Consider the following 11,414-nt stretch of genomic DNA (forward strand, 5'->3'; position numbering starts at 1 on the left):
TCTCCATTAGTAACACCTGTCTCCTGCTGGTCTTCTCACTCAGGTTCCTTATTTCCTTTACTTCTCTGGTTCCTTTCCATTATACTGGTTCCTGCAGTTTCAGGATGCATATTCACATATGAGGATTTGGTGCTGGGATCCACATATGAGGGAGAACGAGCCAGCAATGGTAATGTCTGCTTGTGATCCCAGAGCTTGAAAGGCAGAGACATTCAGATCCCTGAGGCCTGCTGGCCAGCCAATCTAGCCTATATATTGAGTTCCAGACCAATGAGAAATGCTATCTCAAAAAACAACCAGAAGGACAGAACCTGAGGAATGACGGATAAGGTTGTCCTTTGTTTCTCACACATGCATGTATGCAGGCATACTCACACCTACACACCGCTGCCCTCACACACATGCACACAAATACATAAAACAATAATAATTAACAATCACAATGATGATCTAAATGTATTGATTTCAATCTTTATCATCCCTTGTAAATGTTACATAGTTTAATAGAGAGATATGTGACCAAGAATTACTCATCAGTCGTTAAAAATCTTGAATCACCCACATATATGTGTGTATATTATGAAATATTTTAAAATTTGCTGTCTTGGGCATTTGGTTGGGAATACCTAGATCTCTATCTCCCCTTCAAAGAGGTAGAACACCTATGTTCTGCCCATTACTCCGTCATTAAGATCCTTCACCCCCAGATGTCCAGAGACAGAATATTGGAGGCAAGAAAGAGAAAAAAAAAATGTTTAAATGCACATGGTTCTCACTAACTTGGTGAAATTAATTTGATCACAATGAATAAATACTGCTTATTCTATTCATGACATATTGAAAGTCTTAGTGTTCAGAAAGACCCTAGACTAAGTCTATGGGTATTACTGTTCTCAGCACCTTATAGCAGAGACAGAGACAAATCTGAATATATTTAACCAGCTAAATTTTGACCAATGTATGGAGTCTAGAAAATGAGTGGTACAATAATTTTTCTAACATACAGGACTCTAACTTTCAGTGTTTAAAGACCTCAAGCCCTGATATGTTTACCTGATCTCTGCTTTGAGTAAGCTTCCAGTCACCAAGTTGACAAGAGTTTTAGACTATGATCCTTTTATATTCACACAGACTTTGTGTATATGAATCTTCATCATTTCCACATGCTCCCACTGCTTAAATCCTCATGTGAACTTCATTTTAGGGCATTTAGGACATACTGCACAGACACAGCACAGTGACTGTATGTCTTAGCTTTTCTTCCTATTGACAGAATGAAACTAACCTCCCTACCTCCTCAAAAAATAACCCTCTGCACTTGATCCATGGACGTGTCTTCTGCATGGTTCCTAGATATCATCCAAATTCTCCTACTTCTCTAAAGATCACTCTCCAGTGACTACATGTGTAAGCAATCAGTAGAAGTTAATTATTTCAAAATGCATATTCAAATAAATTAAAAGTAATTATTCTACCTTAGACTTTAGATCTATGTAAAAAGTTCTCTTAAGTGATTTGGCATGTCCCACATTTCTTTCTCAGTAACCACTGGCCAACCTCCTCTGTCCACTATGTAGGAAATGTTTGTCTTACTGCCATACTATTCCCACTAAGTTACACCAGCTCTTTCTTCCCCTCTATGAGACTTTCTCCCCAAGTTTTCAGCCTCCCTGGCCCTCCAGCACCCTCCTATAACACCTGTTTTCCTAAGTCCCTAAAGACTTTTCAGAAAAGTTATTTTTTCTTCCTGTCTTTCCTTTCCCAAGAACCCATCAACCATTTTTTCTTTATCATAAAAGTAAAATAAAGACAGTACAAAGTATGAATTTTCAGTTTCTGAAGAAAATGGTCTTTATTAAACAGAATCTTACTTTCAAGACCTAGTTCAATACTCCTGTGCAGAAGAGCATAGGGGGAAACAGGAGTGCTGGTCAGCTAGGAAGAGGGCTCAGTGGTATTTGTGGGACAGAGCACTGGCCACCCCAGCCACCAGCTTCTGCCAGGCAGCCTGCACCTCGGGAGTGAACTCCTTGCCAAAGTGAGCAGACATGACAATCACCAACATGTTTCCCAGGAGCTGTTAGATGAAAGACAAAATAACAAAGGGTGTTAATATGTGGATGTTCAGAAAAAAAATTCCATGAAAAAGAGCATTTTAAACCGTCATTCCCTGATCACTCCAACCTCCAACTTCCTTTTCAGTCATTTTGATGAACTTTATTCAGTTTGATAGTCGTGGCTGCTGTCCTTCGCGTTGAACATTCTCCCGCCTCTAGCCTTCCGTCTTTATTCCTCCACCCTGATCTTTCTCCCTTTCTATTTGCCACTTGACTAATTTCTATAAACACAGGACTTCAGTGCAACAAGGTTGCTTGTGAAGTGTACGTCTCCAGCCAGTGCAGAAAGAAACCTTTGCTGTGACAATACTCAATGGAAATGCAGTACATTATTTTTTTCTGAGAGTTCATCAAATTGATTAGAAAAATCTGCTTTTAAATTCACCTCATCTGTTTCCTGAAGCATCAGCCATTAGGATTTATACAAAGAAGCTATTTCTCCCCATAGAAAACCCATCCAATTCCAATTTCCATTTATTCTTGCAAAGATCTTCTAATTTCTAAAACCATGCACTACAATAAACAAATCTAAAATTCTATTCCTTTATTTCCCATGCTAGGAATCAAGATCCAAGCCTATGCATGCTAAAAATGCAAGCCACCAACTGGATTACATATCCACCACTTGAATTTTCTGTCCTGACAATTTTCTGTGCTTCTTCCACCATTTACTATCACCAGTTCCGGATCTAGGTATTCTGAGATCTGGGTTGGCATTACCAATCACAGTCTGAATTCCTATGATTGCCCCAAGTCTAACCCAAATGAATTCATGAGTATATCTTGAACTGACCTTGAAATTTTCAGGATCCACATGCAGCTTGTCACAGTGCAGCTCACTCAGATGAGCAAAGGCCTCCTTGAGGTTGTCCATGTTCTTAATGGCGTCTCCAAAGGACGTCAGCACTTTCTTGCCATGGGCTTTCACCCTGGGGTTGCCCATGATAGCTGCAGTTGAAGATAGGTTTCCAAATTTGTCAAAGAACCTCTGTGTCCATGGGTAGACAGTCAAGAGCCTAGGAGATGGCCATTAGCAGTTTGTCACAAGCACTTGAAAGAGGCCTGGATATTTCCACCAAACTGTTTTCCCCCTCTCTTCCCTGTCCTGCTCCCAGGACCTACCTTCCCAGAGTTTCTCCTCCAATTTCTTCCAAGTTCACTTTTCCCCATACACGTGCAACAGCAGCCTTCTCCTGTGCTGTGAAATGAACCATGGTGTCGGGTCTAGGAGCTTGCTGATAGCTGCAGGTAGTTAGAAACAAATGTGTTCAACTGCTGGAAGACATGTCCTTTTATTCTTAGCCAGGGACCTCCTCACCCCTTCTCCCCTCCCTGATACTCTGAGGCTATTGGTCAAGGGGGCTGGACAAGCCAGGGTGGGGTCCAGTGGAGTAAAGGTCAGATAGCATTCCCATTGAGATAATGTCAAGCAGGCCCTTCATGGAGACCCTACCTTTAAAGTAGTTTCTTCTCTCATTGTTTCCTTTTCTTTGGTTCCATGGATCCTGCCCATGGATTTGCTAGGATTTCGTTGTTAAACTTTCCATTATTTTTGGTCTCTTTCCTTAGATTAAAGAGGAACCATAGACAATTATTTTTATAAAAATTGAGGGAAAGTAAGAGTCTTTAGGGTCATTAGAATGGGGTCTCAGTCTCAGGTGGCACAAATAGAAACCTTATTAAGAAAGGAATTCCAAGAAACAAGTGCTATACTCTCCTTTGAATGCATTCTCTGTGGGTTTAGGCCATGAACTCCCTACTTCTCAACAGAACGATTATCTTTCAGTTTCTGTATAGGAATAGATTACTGCTGTGGAATAAAATATGTGTGAATCTTTGCCTCTACCATACATTAAAATATGGCATAACTACATAGTTTAAACAATAGTATTTGCTTCTATATCAATGTTCTGTGGTCACCAGACAACATGCATATCCACTGCGTAAGTGACCTGGCTGGTAGTTAGTATGGGTGCAGCCTTCTCTATGCTCATGAAAGAGTAAGTGCTGAGAAGGTAAATGGCTGGTCTTTCACATTGTGTGAGCCAGGGTGTATCTTTGCTTTTTGCATGTTTGTAATATAGCTCTGAAGAAGAAGGGGTATTTCCACAGAGTAATAGTCCATGGGCAGTATCCATGCTAGAACACAACTGCTCACTTCTGCTCCTGGCATGTCACATTGAGCATGGCAGGAAGATGCCACAATTTTTCATTTTTCCTGAGCATGAACTTGCTAGATCACGATGCCTGAAACTTTGGAAATCTGGTTTCATTGTGTGCTACTATCACAAGAATTGATAAGTACTTAAAAATACATATAAAGAAGTTACAGGCAACTGATTCATTGGAAGATCTGTCTCCAAATTAATTTACTCCCTAGATTCTCAGATTGGAGGAAACACAGATGAAAACCTTTGAGTCATTACAATGACTTATAAAGCTTGTATCTATTCATAGAAGGGAAAGCTAAATGAACAACTGTGATATTTCTAATATCAGTAGCGATTTTCTATAAACAGTTGTAACATTTTGAGTTCTTTCAGCATAGTGACACATGGAGTAGATTTTAATGGCTGAAAGAGAACCCACAAATTCTCTTTAAGATAGGACATTTATGAGATGGTGTACTGTGCACAGATCTCTCAGAATATCAAATATTCTATTATCTTCAATTTACAAGGTCTGATCTTGGAGGGTAACTGGAACCTAGTGTCTAAGCCTCCAAAGACCTCTACAAGTGACTCTCACGTGCTGCTCCTCAGGCACTGATGATATTTGTGATCCTATAGTCCTGCAAAATATCTTTATCACATTTCAAGAAAACAAAATAGTAATCCAGAATTCCGTGTAACCTCTGCTTTACTCTTACTTTCTGGAGGCAGTTTCTTCCAAAGATGTTCTAACTGCTGTCTATACCTGTGCTTCCATTCACTTTCCCACATCATTGTTTCTGACATTGCTTGAAACTTCATTGACAGTTTTATTACAAGTTATCCCACGAACTTCCAAGCATACACTCAACAACTGTTTGTTGAATAACTCTGTCAAAATTATTGTCAGTCCTAAGAATGTATGATAAACCTTGTGTGTTCTGGCTTACCTTCTGTTGCTGTGGAAGAACACCGACCAAAAGCAACTTAGGAAGAAAGGCTTATTTAACTTATAGTTTACAGTTCATCATAGGGAGACATCAAGGCAGGAACTAAAGGCAGGAACTGAAGCAGAAAGGCATAGAGAAATACTTCTTTTTGTGATGCATGCACTTAACTTATGATTTTATTTTAATTATCCTTTCATACTTCAAAATATGTTTTCCTTGAATTTTTAATGTATATTTTTCATTGATTTTTTTATGTATTTCATACAATACATCTTAGTCATATTTAGACCCCCCTCCCCAATCTGCAACCCCTGATAACGCTGTCCCCACTGGATTTCATGCATTCTGTCATAGATGTTAAGGCCAATTGAGTCAAGCTTTTGTACTCAGATAAGTCTTGGTACAAGCTCATCCACTGGAGCCTAGTCAGCCTATCTAGAGTCCCTCCTTTAAAGAAGATCAACTCTTCTTACTGTCAAGCTTTCTCCACCTTGTTTAGCTACCTTTTTATAAACTCCAGACTCCTCTGTTCAGACAGCACTCACAGTGGGTTGAGCTCTTCTAGGTCAACTAGAAATTGAGAAAGTGCCACACCAACATGCTCCCAGATTAAGATGATGTTGGAAAATCTTGAATTAAGTTTTCCTCTTCCCAGGTAACTCTAGCTGGTATCAAAAAATAACCATCACACATAGTGTGACAATAAAACTTTCCATGGGGCTCATAATTGATGTAGGAGGGTCCGATGCGGGCACCCTCCCTAGGCTCAGAAAGAAGAACGTGAACTGAGCATGATCCCAAGAGAGCCTATGAGCAGCTGTCCTCTCCTGCCTCCAAGTTCATACTTTGAGTTCCTGCTCTGACTTCCTTCAATGATGGATTATGAATTAGAAGTGAAAGCTGAAATAAGCCTTTTCTTCCACAACTTGCTTTTGGTAAGAGTATTTTATCACAGCAACAGAATTAGAGTAGAATACTTGGCATACTATTATAAAAATACATAGTGTTTAGAAATTATGTTGTAAGAATTAAAATCTTACAACAGCTTATATTCCCTACCATAGAAGATGAGTTCTATGTCAATAGGTCTATACTTGCTCTGAAACAATACATCCTACTAACCTACATTGTGTTGTTTGTGTTCATCTCATCTGCCCATTTAACTATTTCAATCCTAGATATAGGAACTTGACTCCAGATTTGAACAGCAAGCTCCCTATCACCTTTGGACTCTGTCCAGGATGATTCACCCATACAATGGTCTAGGGCCAGTGCATGGTCTCTTCTGATTATATATTCTCTGAGGTTGGGTTATTTCAACTTCTGCTACCTCCTCTTTTCTTCTCATTCACTCTAGAAAACTTGACACTATGTCTCTCTCCCTCTACCTTTGGTCATCATCACTGGTTGAATGTCTAATTACTTTTCTTAGATTTAAAACAATATATCACCTTGATGTACTTTCTGCTTATTTGAATTTGTTTGCATACAATTGTCCTAAAATACATATTGTTTACCAATAAATTTACTTTTTTGGTACTGTAACTCAAGTCTATGAAATTCTACATTCTATAAATTGTGCTACACATCCTAGCTTAGACCCCAGATCCCTTTAAATCTTTTTCTTGATGGAAGTGGCTCATATTCCAACCTACTGTGAAGGAACCCTTGGCATTTTTTTTGTTTCCCTTTTACAGTAACTTTTTGGCAATTGCCATATAATACCATCTCCACTAAATTAGTCCTTTCTTCTCCTCAACACAAGATTCTTGTCATTCATTTTGAGGCAGCATCTCACTAAGCTGACTAAGCTGCCTTGCACTCACTGCAGCCCAGGCAGTCCTTGGATCTGTAACCCTTTAGCCTTAGCTTTCCCAGTAGCAAGTATGTGCCACCAGACCCAGGTTATTTTTTTATTATTTCTACTATAATACTGATAGCCTACATATTTATAGTCAATTTTCTATACTGTGTGGTTTTTTCCAGCTTTAACTGCCTTTTGTCTTAAGGGAGTCAGTTTCATATAAATCATCAGGTTCTATCTCCTGGGTTTAGATTATTTACCTTTTAAATATTTACATAGAAAAATAGACTTTTCATATATGGAATCAACATCCCCCACCTGACCAGGAAAGGTTCTACTTACATCCTAAGTCTCACTTCATTTTATTGCTAATTGCATTCTTTTAGGAAATACTGCAAAGTGAGTATATGTCTTAGACTTATTTACTCATTGCGACAATGAAATCCTCCATAAAAAGCAGCCTGCAGCCCACTCTCATTGCAGCACCAGAACTCCTGAAATGCTCCCAGCCATCTCTCAAATCATCCGTTTATCTTGAAATCAGTCTCAGAAGACACCAGATAAACTAGCTGCTTGAAAGTGTATATTCAGGGCTGGAGAGATGACTAATAGTTAAGAGTGCTCTCTGCTCTTGCAGAGTACCTGAGTTCAGTTCCCAACACCCACATCAAGTGGCACAGAGTCACATGTAACTTCAACTTAAGGGGGCTCCTGCACCTCTGGCTTCCCAGTGCACCTGCACTCACTTGTACTTAACCACATGCAGACCCAAACACATACGCATATTTAAAAATAAAATAAACCTTTTAATGAAATAAAATGTATGTTCAAGTAAATTAAAGCAGTAATCCTAGCTTGGACCTTAGATCTCTTTAAATCTTTTGCTTGATGGAAATGACACATATTCCAACCTACTTTGAGAGACCCTTTCCATTCTTTTCTTTCTTCTTTACAGTAACTTTTTGCTAACTGCCATATAAATCCATCTCCCCGAAATTAGCCCTTTCTTCTCTTTGAGAATTCGACTCCAACATTTCATCCTCTTTGGGCCTCTAGAAGCATCACATAACAGCTACCTTCCTTCGTGAATCCCCACATACTTTTCATAGAAGCTCGGGTTTCTTCCTCTGTCTCTTCCCTCCCTTCAGCCCATAACAATTTTTCTTTACCACAAAACAGAAAAATAGACAAGTGAGAATTTTTGATTACTGAAGAGAATGAACTTTATTAAACAGAAACTGTGCCCTCAGGGGCTAAGCCAGAACTCATGTGCAGAAGGAGGTTGCAAGAGACACACAGGAGAGCTGGTCATCTGAAAAAGGCCTCAGTGGTACTTGTGGGACAGAGCATTGGCCACGCCAGCCACCAGCTTCTGCCAGGCAGCCTGCACCTCAGGGGTAAATTCCTTGCCAAAGTGACTAGCCAGGACGACGACCAGCACATTGCCTAGGAGCTGTTAGGTGAAAGACAAAATAACAGAGAGGCATGTTAAATAAACATTCAAAGAAAATAAGAATATGCATGGAAAAATGAAACAGTTTTGACCTGGTACTCTCTAATACCTCTGAGATCAAACTACCTAGTCCCTCATCATCTCTGATAAGCTGGGGTTCAATTTCAGCATTGTGACTTCCTTTTGCATTGTCCTGGCTGAGATGTTACACATTTTCCTCTTTCTACCATGTTCTATTTACCTTTCTTGCTCCTTTTCTCATCCACAGTTGGCTAAGATCTGTAAGATGGGATTTCAGTACCGCAAAGGTTCTCATATTTCTAGCAATGTACGAACAAGTCTCCATTTGTCACAATATTCATTTAACATATTGTTGATAATTTGTCATACTAGTGAAGAAATTTTGTCTTTGAATTGTCTCCCAAATCTTTTCCTCAATGTCCGTCACTAGAACCTACAGAAAGTAAGGTATTTCCCATTTTCAAATCCTATTTCTTCTTGCACAAATCTGCTATTCCCTGAAATCACTCTCTATGGTAGCCACGTAAAAGTTCTATTGTGACAAATTTTTCTAAGTACCTATAAACTAATTTAGGCTTCTTACAGCCATTTACTGCCTCTGCTCTGAACAATGAGTTCTGAGGTCTATGTTGCCCTTACAAATGAGTCTCAGCTTCCATTGTTGCCCCCAAGTCAAAAGCAAATGAATATGTGACCTTGTCAGGAACTCACCTTGAAGTTCTCAGGATCCACATGCAGCTTGTCACAGTGCAGCTCACTGAGCTTTGAAAAGGTAGCCTTGAGGTTGTCCATGTTCTTAACGGCTTCTCCAAAGGAAGTCAGCACCTTCTTGCCATGGGCTTTCACCCTGGGGTTGCCCATAATGGCAGAAGCAGAAGACAGGTTGCCAAAGCTGTCAAAGAATCTCTGGGTCCATGGGTACACAACAAGGAGCCTATGAGAAAACACAGCTGGAAAAGTCAGAAAAACTCAAAATTCTTGAGGACCTTTGTGGCTAGTTATCAATGGTCCTATTCACCCTTCCCCCTAAACATCAGCGGCCAACACTTACCTTCCCAAGGCTTCACCTCCAGCTTCCTCAACATTCACCTTGCTCCATAGGCTGGTGACAAGACTCTTCTCTTCAGGAGTAAAGTTCACCATGATGCTAGATCTGAGAGCTTGCTGGAGACCACAGAGGTGTCAGAAGCAGTGTGCTGCTGCCGGAAGCCATGGCCTTTTATTCTTCGTGGATGATATTCTGGCCCCTTGTCTGGCATTGTGCTTTCATGCCATTGGTCAGCCTGACCTGTGTCCCTCATGGGTGGAGCTGGGTCATGGGAGGGTCAGCAGTGAAACTTGTGTACTGGGTTTGTGATAATACATTTTAGATGTGGAGACATTTTTCTTTCTTTCTTTTTTTAACTCCTCTTCCAGAACTTTTTTTTTTTAATTTAATAACCACTTGATTAGAAGAAGCATTTCATTACAGCTTTAACACATTCAGTAACAATTTCCAGAGAAAGGATAAATCTCTTTCAAAAGTGGCTGTAAATTTTTATGTTCACAGTTGAAGTAATACAGTTACACAATATTGAACTCAGTATAAACCCTGTAAGACATAAAATTGAGTTCTTAACCTTGAAATGGAAAATCTCCATTTCATTTAAAAATATACTATTTCCTACATTTTTAATGCTACTAACACTTAGATGTTTACACATGTGTCTTTAATCTCTATGTGTCTGATTATTACTAGTCACAGTCATTTTATTTCATATTAATTAGTAGAGGTGATAAATATTACCATTGAGATTTACCTGATGACTTTATAACCAGAACTTTTTTGAACCCTCTTCTCTTTACTCTCTTCTGTCCCTATGTAATATTCTAAGAGAGGAGCTAACCCTAACACAGGAAAAAAGTTCCATTCCAAAGCAAGTTTTAGCATTTAGATGAAGAATGCTTACAGTGATATGAATGAGGTCAAAGGAAAAGGGGTGCTCACTGGTGACCCAGAATTACATCAAGTTCTTCTCTTGGGAAACATGAATTATAACTAAACTTTGTAGATTTTCCCCCAATACCGTGGGAGACAAGGATTAAGCATGTTTGCTTCTAGTAGCTGAATACAGCAACAACTGATGGGTAATGGAACTAAGGCCTCATTCCAAAATACAGCACCAGAGAGTAATACCCTAGGAAGGAACAATCGAACCAGATCACCCTCTGGGCTTCCAGAGAGGCATCACTCCATCTCTCTGTGACCACACAGAAACTTGGGTCCTTTGGGGATGTCACTTGGGGCCCTTTTCTTGCTTATTTGTCCAACCCATATGTCATCTGTGAGAAGGAGCTAAAAATATTTTAAAATAGATCTTGAGATCCAACTGAGGAACAGGTGAATTGAAACACTAATCATGTTAGGAAAAGTTTGTGGATAACTCCTGATATTATGGCCAAAGATTCAGATGTCTCCTTTGTCCGTGATTTTCATAGCTGTCTTACGATGAATTGGTAGCTCTTTATCTGTTAGAACTGGAATTTGAAATATATGTTTATATGATTTTATTCCATCTGTGTATGTGAAGAATGTCCTTATGTAATCCTGCTTAATCTGCACTTGGTAATACAATTATCATTGTGCACTATTTTAAAGTAAAGTAACAAAGTCAAAAACATGATGTACCTGTTAAGATGAAAGAACTGATGCCTGGGGGAGAAGATGCACAGCTGCCCAGATTCCTGCTTTCCTGTTTCCAGAAAAGTTTTCCTGCCTTTCTGTAATCTTGTTGCCCTGCCAAGTTCTGGCTTCTGGCCAGTTCATCTTCTAATCCTATCCTGTACGTCTTCTGTTGCTCTGTGCTCCTGATAAATCTAAGAGATTCTCTTTCAAAAGTATTTTGTCTTGTTTTGTTTTGTTCGGTTCAGCACTGTTTG

At 39.5% G+C, this 11,414-nt stretch overlaps 2 protein-coding genes across 2 annotated transcripts; both read right to left on the bottom strand.

The window, feature by feature from the left end:
- Positions 1 to 1,948: 1,948 nt before the first annotated feature.
- On the bottom strand, positions 1,949 to 3,340 carry LOC103732065 (hemoglobin subunit beta-Z-like). The gene is made up of 3 exons (XM_008830587.2): positions 3,240 to 3,340; positions 2,911 to 3,133; positions 1,949 to 2,077 (listed from the first exon to the last, which is right to left on the bottom strand). The coding sequence occupies exons 1-3, from the start codon at positions 3,329 to 3,331 to the stop codon at positions 1,949 to 1,951; spliced, it is 444 nt and encodes a 147-aa protein (XP_008828809.1). The 5' UTR covers positions 3,332 to 3,340.
- A 4,941-nt stretch (positions 3,341 to 8,281) lies between these two features.
- On the bottom strand, positions 8,282 to 9,654 carry Hbe1 (hemoglobin subunit epsilon 1). Its single transcript, XM_008830586.2, has 3 exons — positions 9,547 to 9,654; positions 9,207 to 9,429; positions 8,282 to 8,474 (listed from the first exon to the last, which is right to left on the bottom strand). The coding sequence occupies exons 1-3, from the start codon at positions 9,636 to 9,638 to the stop codon at positions 8,346 to 8,348; spliced, it is 444 nt and encodes a 147-aa protein (XP_008828808.1). The 5' UTR covers positions 9,639 to 9,654; the 3' UTR covers positions 8,282 to 8,345.
- Positions 9,655 to 11,414: the final 1,760 nt, after the last annotated feature.

The sequence above is a fragment of the Nannospalax galili genome, unplaced genomic scaffold, assembly GCF_000622305.1.
Source record: "Nannospalax galili isolate Female #2095 unplaced genomic scaffold, S.galili_v1.0 scaffold635, whole genome shotgun sequence".
NCBI lineage: Eukaryota > Metazoa > Chordata > Mammalia > Rodentia > Spalacidae > Nannospalax > Nannospalax galili.

Bases quoted from the DNA above. Each gene is read 5' to 3' on its own strand.
- Hbe1 (XM_008830586.2), bottom strand. From the start codon at position 9,638: ATGGTGAACTTTACTCCTGAAGAGAAGAGTCTTGTCACCAGCCTATGG. The intron at 9,430-9,546 runs GTAAGTGTTGGC...GTTTTCTCATAG, and splicing joins GGAGGTGAAGCCTTGGGAAG to GCTCCTTGTTGTGTACCCAT. The intron at 8,475-9,206 runs GTGAGTTCCTGA...TTCACCTAACAG, and splicing joins TGGATCCTGAGAACTTCAAG to CTCCTAGGCAATGTGCTGGT.
- LOC103732065 (XM_008830587.2), bottom strand. From the start codon at position 3,331: ATGGTTCATTTCACAGCACAGGAGAAGGCTGCTGTTGCACGTGTATGG. The intron at 3,134-3,239 runs GTAGGTCCTGGG...GCCATCTCCTAG, and splicing joins GGAGGAGAAACTCTGGGAAG to GCTCTTGACTGTCTACCCAT. The intron at 2,078-2,910 runs GTCAGTTCAAGA...TTCATCTAACAG, and splicing joins TGGATCCTGAAAATTTCAAG to CTCCTGGGAAACATGTTGGT.